At 34.2% G+C, this 13,772-nt stretch overlaps 1 protein-coding gene across 4 annotated transcripts in view; it reads left to right on the forward strand.

Moving 5' to 3' along the window:
* Nucleotides 1-1,076: 1,076 nt before the first annotated feature.
* The window catches only part of LOC123655894 (ATP-binding cassette sub-family G member 4), a 66,829-nt gene continuing 54,133 nt past the window's right edge, over nucleotides 1,077-13,772 (forward strand). For 2 of the 4 annotated variants that reach the window (XM_045591641.1, XM_045591642.1), the window contains exons 1-2: nucleotides 1,077-1,287; nucleotides 4,402-4,529. In XM_045591641.1, coding sequence (XP_045447597.1) covers nucleotides 1,256-1,287; nucleotides 4,402-4,529 — 160 coding nt within the window. In that variant the 5' untranslated portion in view covers nucleotides 1,077-1,255. Of the gene's footprint in view, nucleotides 1,288-4,197; nucleotides 4,530-13,772 lie in introns of those variants that run through there. The other 2 variants (XM_045591639.1, XM_045591640.1) reach the window with 1 other exon arrangement.

Consider the following 13,772-nt stretch of genomic DNA (forward strand, 5'->3'; position numbering starts at 1 on the left):
AAACCCAATGAAAGTCGATCTAATACTAAGTTTACTAAGAATATTTTGAGTATATATAGGCAGAAGTACAGACGTCATGCGCATCAGCAAACAGCAGTTTCGTAAGAAATCCGCATCATGCAAACAACAATTTCGTAAGAAATAATCTAAATTAACGGACGTTATTAGTTTGCAAGACATTCACGTTGCTGATTGTGTGGTAATCCCACGTAATCCGTACAAATACGTAATTATATGTTTTATTAATTTATACGATTTTATTTTTGTATTATCCACACATTAGGAAATTTTAAAAAATTTTTAATATCATATCATTTTGAAAATAAAATCGTACAAATTAAAAATAGCATGGTGTCGTCTCCTGTCAAAGATTTTCATATGGTAATAGGTATGAAACTTTAAATAGTTACGGGTTTCTGTAAATAACTCACTATAGACGGTCGCTTAGAACCGAATATAAAATTATCATATCAAAAATTTCGACCTAACGGGTACATCGTTCCATAGCTTAATTGGCTAGAGCACCGACACGGTCAGTCGGAGATGCAGGTTCGATCCCCGCTGGAACGGTCGTCTTTTGATATGATATTAAAAAATGTTTAGAATTTCCTATATATTTTATCTATGGCAGAGCCATCAAAGAATAATACTTATATTGGAGCCACTCCTAACTGCACCAAGGCTAGTTAATTTGAAAAGCTAAAAATTTTTCGTCCTTACTTTTATTTTTATGATTATATCGTTGATGAATAAGCTACTGGACGTGTTATACGTCCATGAAACAAATTATAAACGAAAATCATAGTGCCTATTACACAATGACTTTTTTTTTGAAATTATCAAAAATGTAAAATTACAAAACAACCATTCATATTCAAAGAATTTTATTTTGATGGGCCTTATTCTTGTCGTAAATATAACGAGAAAAAATATTTCCGGTTATGTGCGAAAGCTAGCGTGTGTTGTTTGTTTTTTTAAAGACTGGAGAAGGGGGCAGTGGAGTGTGGACATTAGAAATTAGAATGAATGTTGTTGCTTAGAAAATAGATTAAATAGATAAAATATTCTTTACTTTATCTGTGCCCGACTCCAGTATCCATGCATTATTTGTTTTCAATTTCAAAGCAAGATATTATTATGATGTGCAGTGTTCTCGTGTTTTTAAACTAAAATTTAGTTTTGTGGGGATTTGTTGACGAAAAAACTATTTACGTAGTGGTGATAATACGTGTTATGAGCTAACAATTAAACAAACATGGATAGCAAGTTTCTTCTAAACAACTTTGGGTAACTATTATTGCAAAATCTTCACCGTAAAAGTTTTCTACGTAGCCATTTCTTATGACCTAGATTTTTTTACATAAAAGTGCATATAATATTTTGCTTGCAAAATGTCTGTCACCTACATCGCGAGTAAATAAATTTAAAAAGTTTAGTGAAATTATATTTTTGTTTTTCTAGTTAAGAACAATTTATACTTCCGTATTCGATAAAATTCACTGAATATTACGTTGTTAGCTAGTAATTTGGAATTGAAATTAACGATTATAATCGAATTTTTTTGTTTTAATATCAAGTATTATTTAGGTACCCTAATTTTAAATAAAATTGAAGACAACCAGATTCTTTAAATCCTACGTTCAAGTGAACGAAACCTTTAGGGCGAAGCTTTATCAACCATTTAAAGTAAAATTTAATACTTTTAAACTTGTTTGTAAGGTCAACATGATGTATGGCATTCTGTGTGCCCTTTAACCATTATAAATACTTAAATACATTATTTAATTTGTCTCTTGAAGGTTTTTTTATTAAGTACTTAACCTTCACTGTAAATGTAAAATATTTTTATTCTCTTGTCATTGCAAAAATTGATTGTATTCAAAGCAAGGCATAATTTGATATCTTGTACTAGGAGGAAAGGTTACCAGCGCTTTCTCCATACAAATGTAGTCAGCTGTTTCCTCCTTAGATAATGACACTAGACTAGATCATATTTTTTTTACATAAAAACTTTAACTTGCCATGGCCATGCCCCTATGTCTTGGTTTTTTTCACATTTGTATTATCATAGGGAGTGAGTCTACAAAACTAAAAATATTGCTTAATTTTTTTGTACATTTTTTGAGTCGTTAAAAAAAATGCATATTTACAAAAAACGAGAACAGGTTTTTAGTTACATAAAAAAAATTGGCATGCTTTGGGGAGAAAAAAAGTTGACTTCAAAATGCTTTTTTGGCCAATAATTATCTACCTAAAGCAGTCTGAGCTGCAGTTGTCATACAGCGAAACAGGAACATTTTATTCAAATACCTACCTATTTTTCAAAAATCTCTCAGGTACTTTTTCCTCTTAACAATCATTTATAATGCCTAGGCATCAGATTTATATGTGTCAAACAATTTGAAAATATACTTTATATAATAATAGTTTTCTTTTGTGACTTCGTTTGCATGGACTACACGATTTAGACTGTTCTGTTTTCTCCAATCGAAATAGTAACTAGAGTAGGATTCTGTAGTAAAGTAGATCTTTGAAATTGTTAAAGAATTTCTAACTTTATCTATTACAAAGAAACAAAAAAAAAAAAAAAATCTTTTCTCTTTTTAATTTACTATAGATTAGACACATTTAAAATAAATGAACATCTTTGATGACTCTAAATTTTATTTAATGACCATGTGTTGGCGCAGCGGTCATAGCACTGACTGTTGCGCTGGCGGTCGCGGGGTTTGATCCTCGCACATGACAAAAATTTGTATTGACCATATAGATGTTTTTAAATATCATTTTTCACTACTTTTCATCATGTTTAATTATCACATATCTAATGACTCCATCTACTTACATACTATGTTACAAAATCTCTACCCTTCTCTTTTGTAAAAAAGGGAAGGGAAAGGGAATATCTAATATTGGGTGTGTTGTAAAAAATATCTGCAGGACAGTCATACCGCACATGTTTTTCACTATCACTACATAGTATAAAACAAAGTCGCTTTCTCTGTCCCTGCACATGTATGTACGCTTAAATCTTTAAAACTACGCAACGGATTTTGATGCGGTTCTTTTTAATAGATAGATTGATTCAAGAGGAAGGTTTATATGTATAATAATATCCATTAAATAGTGGAGAAATACTGTTATTTTTGAGTTTTCTAATGTTATGTCGTAAATAATTATTTTTTTTTTCGCTTAAATTGCAAACGCAGGCTGAACCCTACGAGATTTATCAAAATAATGTACTAAGTATTGTACACATTGAAAAGGTCTACAGAAAACTCCGCGATGGTATATACCTATCTCTTATGGATATCCCACAATAACATTTTTTTGTCATTTACTTTTACGACAAATAATGGCTAATTTTCGAAGCGATTTTAACCAATACAGCATTAATCCTTATCCAATTAAATACCTTTAATATATTTTTTATTTAATATAGATCTATATGGCCCTTTACAGCATATGATTTAAATGAATATTTTCGAAGATATTACAGATTTAAAAATCGCGGTACGTAGCGTTTGCGGCGGTTCCGACCGGCTTTTACTCTAAGTTAACGCGTGCGGGCCACGGGCAGTAATGAATAAATCAAAACTACTGGATCGATTTTAATCATTTTTCAGGGAATGACATAGGCTATAATTATATTTTATACCCGTGCGAAGCCGGAGCGGGTCGCTAGTTGTGTATATAATAAAGTCCTCCTGGCCTCCTTTTTTCATTGTATCATCATGAAAATAGAAAAATTAATATTTAAGTTATTTTGCCTGCCTAAATTTTAGTTTTTTATTTTTATTTTTATATCACTAGTCGGCAAACAAGCGTACAGCTCACCTGATGGTAAGCGATTACCGTAGCTTATAGACGCCTGCAACACCAGAAGCATCGCAGGCGCGTTGACGACCCACTCCCCAGTAGTAGTTTTTTAATTGTTGAAATAGAAGAGATACTAAATATTATTACAGTGATAACCTTGGTATTAGTCTTTTATATATCTTTCACAGATAAATAATAATAGTTATGTGACATACGATTTATATATTACAAATAAAAATTTAACGCGCATTTAATATAATAATTTTACATGTAAAGGAATGTGATATTTACTTTGATTCAATCGATATAATTATGGAACTTTGATAAAATATATCCGCTGTGCGGGCGCAAAGTTCATAGCTCCACAGCGACGTCACAACGCGAATGAAACGCTTAGTGCGTGCGCGAGAGTGCGACGGGACGCTCGCGTTTTCGGGTCCTGTTCACTTCTTTTGTGACGTAGATAATGAGAGTTTGACATCGTTGTTAATAGCTCTATCGTGTTAAAATATATAAAAAAATGAAAGTTGACAAGGAGACATGCCTCTCGGTCGAGGAATCTAAACCGATGATATCCGACAGGAAGGGCAGCCTGAAAGTCACCATCACACCGGCGCAGCCGAAGACCCTAACACATCTACCGAAACGACCGCCTGTCGATTTGGCTTTCACGGACTTGACCTACAAGGTCCAGGAAGGGAGAAAGAGCAGTAAGTACCACAGGAATTTACCCTTTAATCCATTTTATTACACATACCTATTTATTTCTATTAAAATTAAATCATAACTTATAAATACCAGAAAATTATTAAGTGTCGTAATATAAATTCCTATATTCAATTACTTGTTCATTTATTAAAGTAACGTAATCGAAAATATACCAACATAAATTAATTACAAAGGATGCGATGTAGTCTTTGTTTGAGTATTACTTTGTTTCGCTCGGTTGTTTTTACCTAATCATATTGTTTGTGGACGGTCATTATAACGTCACGTGTCAGTGGGCAGTAATTAAATATTCTAATTACGATTAACGAGCTCTTCATCGTTATGACGACGAAAACATCGTTCCCCCTGAATAATAACACTCATTGATTAGGTCTTAAGCATAAAATATAGTCGATTGACAGTTAGTACTGTTGATGGCACTCCAGTTTTTATCACCAAGTTTTACAATTCCCACTTAGATTTACTCCTGTGCCTTAACACAAACCCCCAGACCACGGCAAACATCTGCATGGCCAATACGAATGTATGCCATGTGCGGAATCGAACCCGCGCGCAACAGTCATAACCCAGTGACGTGACCGCTAACCAGTATTAAAAAAAACTTCAATTCCCACCCTGAATCTGGGTGTAACACATTTATTTTTGTAATAATAATTATAATAATAAATACAAATTTACATTTATAGAAAAAAAAAAGTGTAACAGTCGCCTATTTTGTTTAACAGGTATTTAGTTGCCAACCTTATGCGTTTTAACGACGACCGTGTGTCAAACAAAAACGAAAAGAAAATGTATAATATATTTATATCTAAAATCTTTCTTGAAGTTGGACACATACCATTATTTATGAATAATACTTGATATATTCATGAATTGATTGAATGCTAGATAAATCATAAATTAAAGTTCATTATATATTTTGCGTATTTAAAACAGCATCTCATCACGTCCGTAAAGAGGAAATAACTCGGATTTCCTGACTGGTTTTTAAAATTGCTTCCTTGAATAGGTTCATCTCAAAAACAATAAATTAATATAATATATATTTGTGGCTCTTTGTTACAATTTAAATATAACGATGACCCTCCATTATAAAATTTAAAAAATCCCGACTGAAGTTAATTAAAAAACAATGAAATTAATATAATTTATTATATTAATGAATTATATTGTAAATTGCTTAAAATTAAAATTAGTCTTAGAGGTTTTGAAATTCTATCACTTTGTGTTTCTGTCATTCTTATATGGTCAATTTATATCTATATACTTGAAACTTGTATTACGCGATCTATATCTTTAGATTTTATTAGCAAAAAACTTACTTTACAACTCATAGCACTGTATAAAGTCCGTGAAGCATTTACTTATAATCTGTAATTATAAGTACATTATATTTATAAGGTCTTTCTTAAAAAAACCTGTCCCTGTTATTTATATTTTATAAGATTTTTCTTAAAAAAAAACCTGTCCCTGTTAATTATATTTAAAATATAAGTGCATTAATATATTATCGGTATACAAATTATGAATGACATTGGTATAACATAAAATACCTGTTTTATATAACTACTATAAATAATGTCACAATCGTAATAAATAATAAATAATCATATATATAGATTGATTTGAAAGACGCCGCGTTAGCGCAACGGTCACAGCTAGGATAGTACCTGTTGCGCTGGCGGTTGCGGGTTCGATCCCCCGCACATGACGAAAATTTGTATTGGCCATACAGGTGTTTGCCGTGGTCTAGGTGTTTGTGCAGTCCTTGTGCCTCGGAGAGCACGTTAAGCCGTCGGTCCCGGTTGTTATCATGTACACCTGATAGCGATCGTTACTCATAGTAGGGAATATATCCGCCAACCGGCATTGGAGCAGCGTGGTGGATTAAACTCTGATCCTTCTTCTACATGGGGAAAGAGGCCTATGGCCAGTAGTGGGATATTACAGGCTGAAGCGAAGCGTATAGATTGAATTATTGATATATTAATATAATATTACATAGTATTACATAGTATTACATAGTAGTTAGTAGTATATTTAAGAATTTGAACTATTTTTGCATAGATGCATTGACTGTCGAACAAAATAGATTTTGTACATAGAGATGAGGCTCAAATGATCTATATATTTATTTATACATAGCTGCAAAAGAACGTGTATTCACTTTCCTCGACGTATAATTATTGCTTCAGTTACTAAGATTTTCGGTACTACAGTTTTTGCGTGATTCTTTTTTTTTATCAGTAGGTCGACAAACAAGCGTACGGTTCACCTGATGGTAAGCTATTACCGTAGCTTATAGACGCCTGCAACTCCAGAAGCATCGCAAGCGCGTTGCCGATCCAATCCCCAATCCCCCCCAGGAGCTCTGGTCACCTTACTCACCAACAGGAACACAATACTGCTTGAAAACAGTATTATTTAGCTGTGATCTTCTGTAAGGTCGAGGTATTACCCTAGTCGGGCTGCTCCATATTTTGTGCAGGAAATTCCTGCTGTGCCCTACCTCAGTTAAATTCTCTTATTATAGTTATTAGTCTTAAAATTGCACTAAAGGTTTCTAACATAAAAATAATTGTAAAATATTATCGGTATATTATGCCGAGACTAGCATGCTGTTACATTGCCCGGTATATTCTATAATTACCTATATTAATACGTGAAGCAAAACTTTGTATCACTTTTTACGAAAATTGGACTGATGGAGGCGTATGAAACGTACAGTTATTATTTCTATAGATAATGTGTGCAGAATGCTAATACTTTTTTAAATTTATGCACAAAAAATACATTAAATCGGTAAAAAAAAAATACACACTACAATGTATTTGACACACAAACGCATTTATACTCTTTTGATTATTATCATAGGAGTTATAGTCTTGGACAACAGAACCTAGATAATGTTCAAACTTATAATTTAAATTAATTATGGTCGAATTTCGACATCTGGGCGACCACTAGTATTGTATAAATTTCTATGTAATGATCTTTCTTACTCTCAAATAATGTAGATGTCTCGATAATTTAGTGCCAGGGACCCGGAAATACACAATACAAATAAACATTCAGACCACGACGAACATCTGCTTCGCCCATACGAACTATTATAACTCGCGGGAACATACCATCTCCTATAGCCACTACGCTTAAAAAAAAAATAATTAAGATAAAATTGTATTATAAATACACACATTTTAAACTAAGTGTAACCGTCGTTTTGAAGTTAGATAGGTTAGGGTTATTATTTTTTTTGTCACGAAATTATGCCGATAAACTGTCCAATTTAGAGCTTAGATAATTCGAAGGTTCTTTATCTAAAGCCTTACTACTAAGTATATTTAGACAAAGAAGAGAAGAAAGTATTGTTATTGTATATATATTTTACATTATTTATTTCAGTTGATAACAGTTTATCGGTCACATAGCACGCAATCGAAACTTGAACGTTTGTAACTAAAGATAATTACTTAAATGTTTTTGAGATACTTAGATAACTGTTGCTGTTTTCTCTGATTTCTGATTTTTCTTACCGACAAGTCGCGATGGTTTACCAACATTTATACTTATGAATATTAAGTTCCTTGTTTCGTCCCAGCGTGCTGTTCTGAAGTAAATTTTCCTGATGAACAACCTTCGTCATGCAAAAAAATTAATTCCGAGGAATAAAGGAAAAGAAGTAAGAGATATTGTAATACTTATATTCTATAGTTAGCCGAGACTATAAATCTAGTTTCGATATCATATGATTTCGAGAGATTCGATTATTTTTTTCCATTTTAAAATAATATTTATTATTTATTATCGCCGGGTTGGCGAGTTTTCAGTATAGCTATATAATTATGCGTCTATGGGTAGTCTTCAGCGTATATAAAAATATTATTAGTCTACTTTTGTCTAATAAAGAAAAGTTAAAATTTAGTGACTAACAAGATCCAGTATAAATAAATATATACTAAGTTATAAGTTATACGTTTTTCTCAGTACTTAAAACTTTCCGAATACATTTTAATTCAATAAAAATATCCATTTAGGTATATACGTTATTTTATTAATTGGCGTTATAATATGTAATTTAATTATACTGTTATAAAGCAATGAAAATTTAATTACTTATATATAATTTATGTTTAATATTTTTGTTCCTTAGATAAATCATTTTTTTCACAGTATTCACTTTAAATTTTCAGTAGGATTATCGTCCTTAGCACCTACATTTAACGTTTGTTTTGTTTGTTAACGCAACCTCTTAAAGTGGAGTCACTATTAGTTTTAATGTTTCCGTAATGGACAAGGTTTATCACGCAATTTTTCAAGGGGTCACATTTTTGTTATCTGCGCGTTTTCGAGGACACGGCGACAAGTGATTTTTGTTAAAATATTACTATTGTGCTTGTCATCGTATGATAAATGTGTGTATTAGAGGGCTGAGGATTAAGAATCAGATTTGAAAAAGGTTTCAAGAGGACATTATAAAGACAGCCCCTTGAACGCCCCTTGACTCACTAATGTTGTCGAAGTAAGGGGGATCTAGGCGTCATATGAACATAAATTATTTAATTATCATATCAACGAACAACTTTACCGAAGCGCTTGCTATCGGAAATCGTCTTTGTCTGTGTCAGTCTGTATTCTTCTGGATTGTAAACATGTCACAGTTTCCACTTGGCAGTCGTCGCTCTAAATCATAGGGAATTGTTTAGCTTTAAATAGACGGAAAACACCATGAGAAACAATGTTATTTTGTACAAGGAAATAATATAAAAGCTTATGCTTTTCCCTTTAAGACGAACGTATTTTTATGACGTCAATTTTATTTTTTGCATTTATTAACAACTAGCATGTCTTGTAGTCGATTTTCTTTTTTTTGATAATTTATTTTTTATTGAAAAAAATATAAGAGTAATGTCTTCCGATTTGGTGATGAATTGACGTAGTGGTTACAGCTAATGACTTGTCCTCAGTCAGGACGGACTTCTTTGTCTTTGGTAGCGTTTCACAAGATTTTCATCTTAGCGACAACGCTTCCCGATATTAAGCGTGAAGTGTTTTATTTATTTTTATTATGATGACATCAGTCAGTCAGTCATTTCAGCCTATTTCAGTCCACTGCTGGACAAAGGCCCCCCAAGTTCGCGTCAGACATCCCGGTTTTCCGCAATCCTCATCCAGTCTATATGATGACATATTTTGTGTTAATTTTTTTTATGCTATTTTATTTCGGTTATGAATTCTTTGTTACGGTACGTTAATTAAACTGTGTTATATGTACATATAAGTTAGTCGAGAGCTCGAATGTAAGTTAGATATAACTAGAATTACCTGTTCTAAATGATAATAATTGTGTTTGCTCGCAAATGAAAAAAAACCGACTTCAATTACATCGACATGTTAATACAACGTAACAAGACGGAAAAAAAAATAACAAACGGATTAGTCGTCACTACGATTTTCGAGGGTTCCCCTCGATTTCTCTGAGATCCCATCATCAGATCCTAGTTTCCTTACCATGGTACCACTCTTGGGATATCTCCTTTCCAACAAAAAAGGATTGGCAAAATCGGTTCATTAACGACGAAGTTATCCCCGAACATACATAATATATATACGATCGAATTGAGTAACCTCCTCCTTTTTTTTTGAGGTCGGTTAAAAATTTACAAAAATATACTGAACGGATAGAATGTTGACCTTTTACATGCAGTCAAATTTCAGATGAGTCATATATTAATGGATAAATAGTTTTGACGCTACACATTGACATTTGTCGAAGCTTATTTGTAATTCAAAATAAAGAACGAAAAATTTATCATTAAAATCGGCATCAGAAGCACTATTGAATCTTCTTCTTTAATTTATTAATTTCAATTAATGTAAATTGTGTGGTTATGACAGTAAAGAGTATAGCCACCACTTCTCCTCCGTGGGTGTCGTAAGAGGCGACTAAAGGATAACATAGTTCCACTACCACCTTGGAATTCAAAAAGCCGACCGATGGCGGGATAACCATCCAACTGCTGGCTTTGAAATACACAGGCCTAAGACGGGTAGCAGCGTCATGCCAGCAGCTGCTTGTCGTGTGGTCTTGTTTAAATGGTATCTGACGGGTACTTTTTGAGTTATCAATAATGATGCGTCTTTACATGAGTATCTATTTATTTATTTTTCGTTTGCCTACGTTATATTACTGATCGATATTATTCGTCGGTTTTAATATTATATCGGTCGGTATAAATAATTATTTATTAACTAATAGAGGTGACCAATCATGAACGCATGACAAACGTATTTGGAACTGATCAACGCACGTAGAATATTAAATGTCTTTTATGTTGGTAATCGATTTTTTATTGTTATCTCTATAGCGTTATAACGAGTAAATAATGAGTTATTAAAATAATTAAATTATGAAATACAAAATAATGATTTCGTATTTACAAGCGTACTTATAAAACTAAAACTATAATTACTGTCTCCATATATAAGTATATATTTCTAGTATATTATATCGCACCTTCGGTGGAACAAGGGCGTATCTTACAAAAAATCGTAAAATGAGTTAAATATGCAGAAATGCCCAAAAAACACTCTAGTATCTAGTGGGACAAAGAGTCCCATTAGATTCACTTTAAAAGTCGCTACACGGCAATAGTGTCTTTGTCATTTTGGATCGAATTGGTGGGCGTTTTGGCGCGACATCGTCTCATTGGTCAGTTGCGCCGTTTCCCCCGCGCGCAATGTTTTTATCTTGGAGCGCCAAAGCCGCGAAGGTAAATATGTCTTTTGATATTTGATATTCCTGGAGAGACAAAGTCATATTTAGCACACTTATGCCTGTTTCGTGAGCAAATGCTTGGAAAGACAAAGCCATTGCAACACTTGTGACTTTGTACTTCCAACATTTTTATTATTTTATAGTGTTATGAACAAATGTGGTGTTGTTATTCCAATACATGTTTTATAAAATAGGCATAAAAACAATTCATACTTTCTCATACCGAATTCCTTTCTAACTCTGAGTAGTTGATTACACTGTGACAAATAATTTTTTTTTTTAATTTTAAAATGGTGTTGCTGTTTAAACTCTGAAGCTTTATTCTAAGTTTTACAGTTAAATTTTCAGGGAAAAATGGGATCCCGAAGTCGAAAAGTTTTGATGATGTTAAATGATGACAAAGACATTCAGAATATCGAAGAAATGCATGTGCCTCAAATTGATAGCATCCAAGCCACCTTCGTTGAAGACCACAAAAATCATCATCATCATCATAATACCAGCTCATGGACGCCCACTGCTGAGCAGAAGCCTCCCCTAATGCTTTCGACGACAATCGGTACTGCGTTGGTTTTTTTTTTGGCAGCGGGTCTTGAAGAACTTAGACCCCACCGCACGGGCAATTTCCACCAGCCCGTCGTTGAGCTCGTCCACATTTACGCAGTCGGCCAGGCGACAGGCCAAAGCGATTTTGGAGTTCGAGTTGAAAGCTCTCGGGGTTTTGAATCTGAGCAGGCGCAGGTCGGAGCGCAGACCCTATCAGCCGACCCCTCTCAAACTTGACATCGATATTCAATGTGCCTCGGACAAGTCGGTGATCACTTCCTGTTTTCACAGCATTGAGACATCACTAAATATGTCCTTGTTCGTCGACATGATAAAGTCTATCTCGTTCCTGACGGTGGCGTCGGGACTCAACCAGGTCCATTTGCACCGTTCCGGCTTCCTGGAGAAGAATTTCATTATAAAGAGTCCCTCCTTCTCCATGAAGTCAGTCAGTAGCCAGTCCCGGGAGTTCCGTTACTCGTATCCAAATTGCTCCACTCACAACTCATCACCGCATCGTCTGCTTAGCTTCGCATTGAAGTCCCCCATCATAGCAGTGTAGTGGCATGTAGAGCTATGTATGGCTGTAGAGATTTCCTCATACATAGCTTCCACTTCGTCATATGGATGTGTCCAGGTCGGTGCGTAAACCTGTATGACCTTTAGCGAATACCGCTTGGATATTCTGAGTATAAGGTACGCCACCCTGCTCGACACTCTCCTGACGACGTCGATGTTGTTGACGAGAGCCTTGCGGACGAGGAACCTGACACCACCCTGGGACTGTTAGTCGCCCTCCCGATAGTACAGCAGGTTGCCAGACTTTAGACATCGAGTCCTCTCCCTTTCTTCGGACTTCAGATAAGCCTATAATATCTCAGCTCAACCTGCTGAGAGCTTCTTTCTACTCAATGAGCTTCGCGTCGGTCCGCAGCGTCCTAGCGTTATATGTTGCCAGGGCCAAGTGTCGTCGTTGGGTGTGGTGGCCTGGCTTCTGCCGGAGATTATAGCCTCTTGCCCCGCCGTTATCGGGGCCGCCGGGGACTGGGGGACAATTTTTTGTCGTGTCTGCCATTTAGGGGGATTTGGCGTAATCGCCACGCTTGCTAGGCTGTGCTTAGAAGGCGCTGCTGCCCACCCTCTAGTGGTTTTTCCTCTATCGCCTCTTACGATACCCACGGGATGAGATGGGGTGAAATTACAGATACCTCTTTAAGGGATAGATCTCGCGCTACGTGATTAATTTGTTTTCTATGAAAGCATCGTTGCTATTATTATTTTAGTTTCTTAGATACGTTTTCTTTTTATCGTTTATTTTTTTTTGTTAAATATTTACTGTAAAATGCCAAAGTGGTCTGTAGAACAATAACTATGAAGATTGTTTGTAGTTTTATGTTCGTTAGTTTTGATTTGTTCAAGTGGAGTTACTATGGACAAAGATTTTATAACGTTAATATTGACACTAATTTTAAAGGCAAATTCCAAAGAGTTTCGCTAGAGTTTTTTAAGATTTTTCAACAGAAGTTCCTAAAAAAGATGTTTAATTATAAAATAAAACATTTTTTGCAACAAATAAACTAATTTCTATTTTTCAAAATCTTTAAAACACGAACGATAAATATGGTCATAATTACAAAACGATTTAAATGTTGGTGGAACAAAGCCATAAATGTACACCTTATTTTGAAAAAAATATTAATAGCAATTAACAAAAAATATTTGGCACTTGCAAACTACATGGCCATATTCACAAATAAATAGGTCGTATTTCATGCAAAGAACAAACACTTTGAAGCAGTACAAAGACGAATAATACGACTCGGAATGTAAAAAAAACTTTAAAATGGCTCTCCTGTAAAATTACAAAAAGTGGAGTTGAGCCCTTGTTCCACCGAAGGTG

The sequence above is a fragment of the Melitaea cinxia genome, chromosome 8 (assembly GCF_905220565.1).
Source record: "Melitaea cinxia chromosome 8, ilMelCinx1.1, whole genome shotgun sequence".
Lineage (NCBI taxonomy): Eukaryota > Metazoa > Arthropoda > Insecta > Lepidoptera > Nymphalidae > Melitaea > Melitaea cinxia.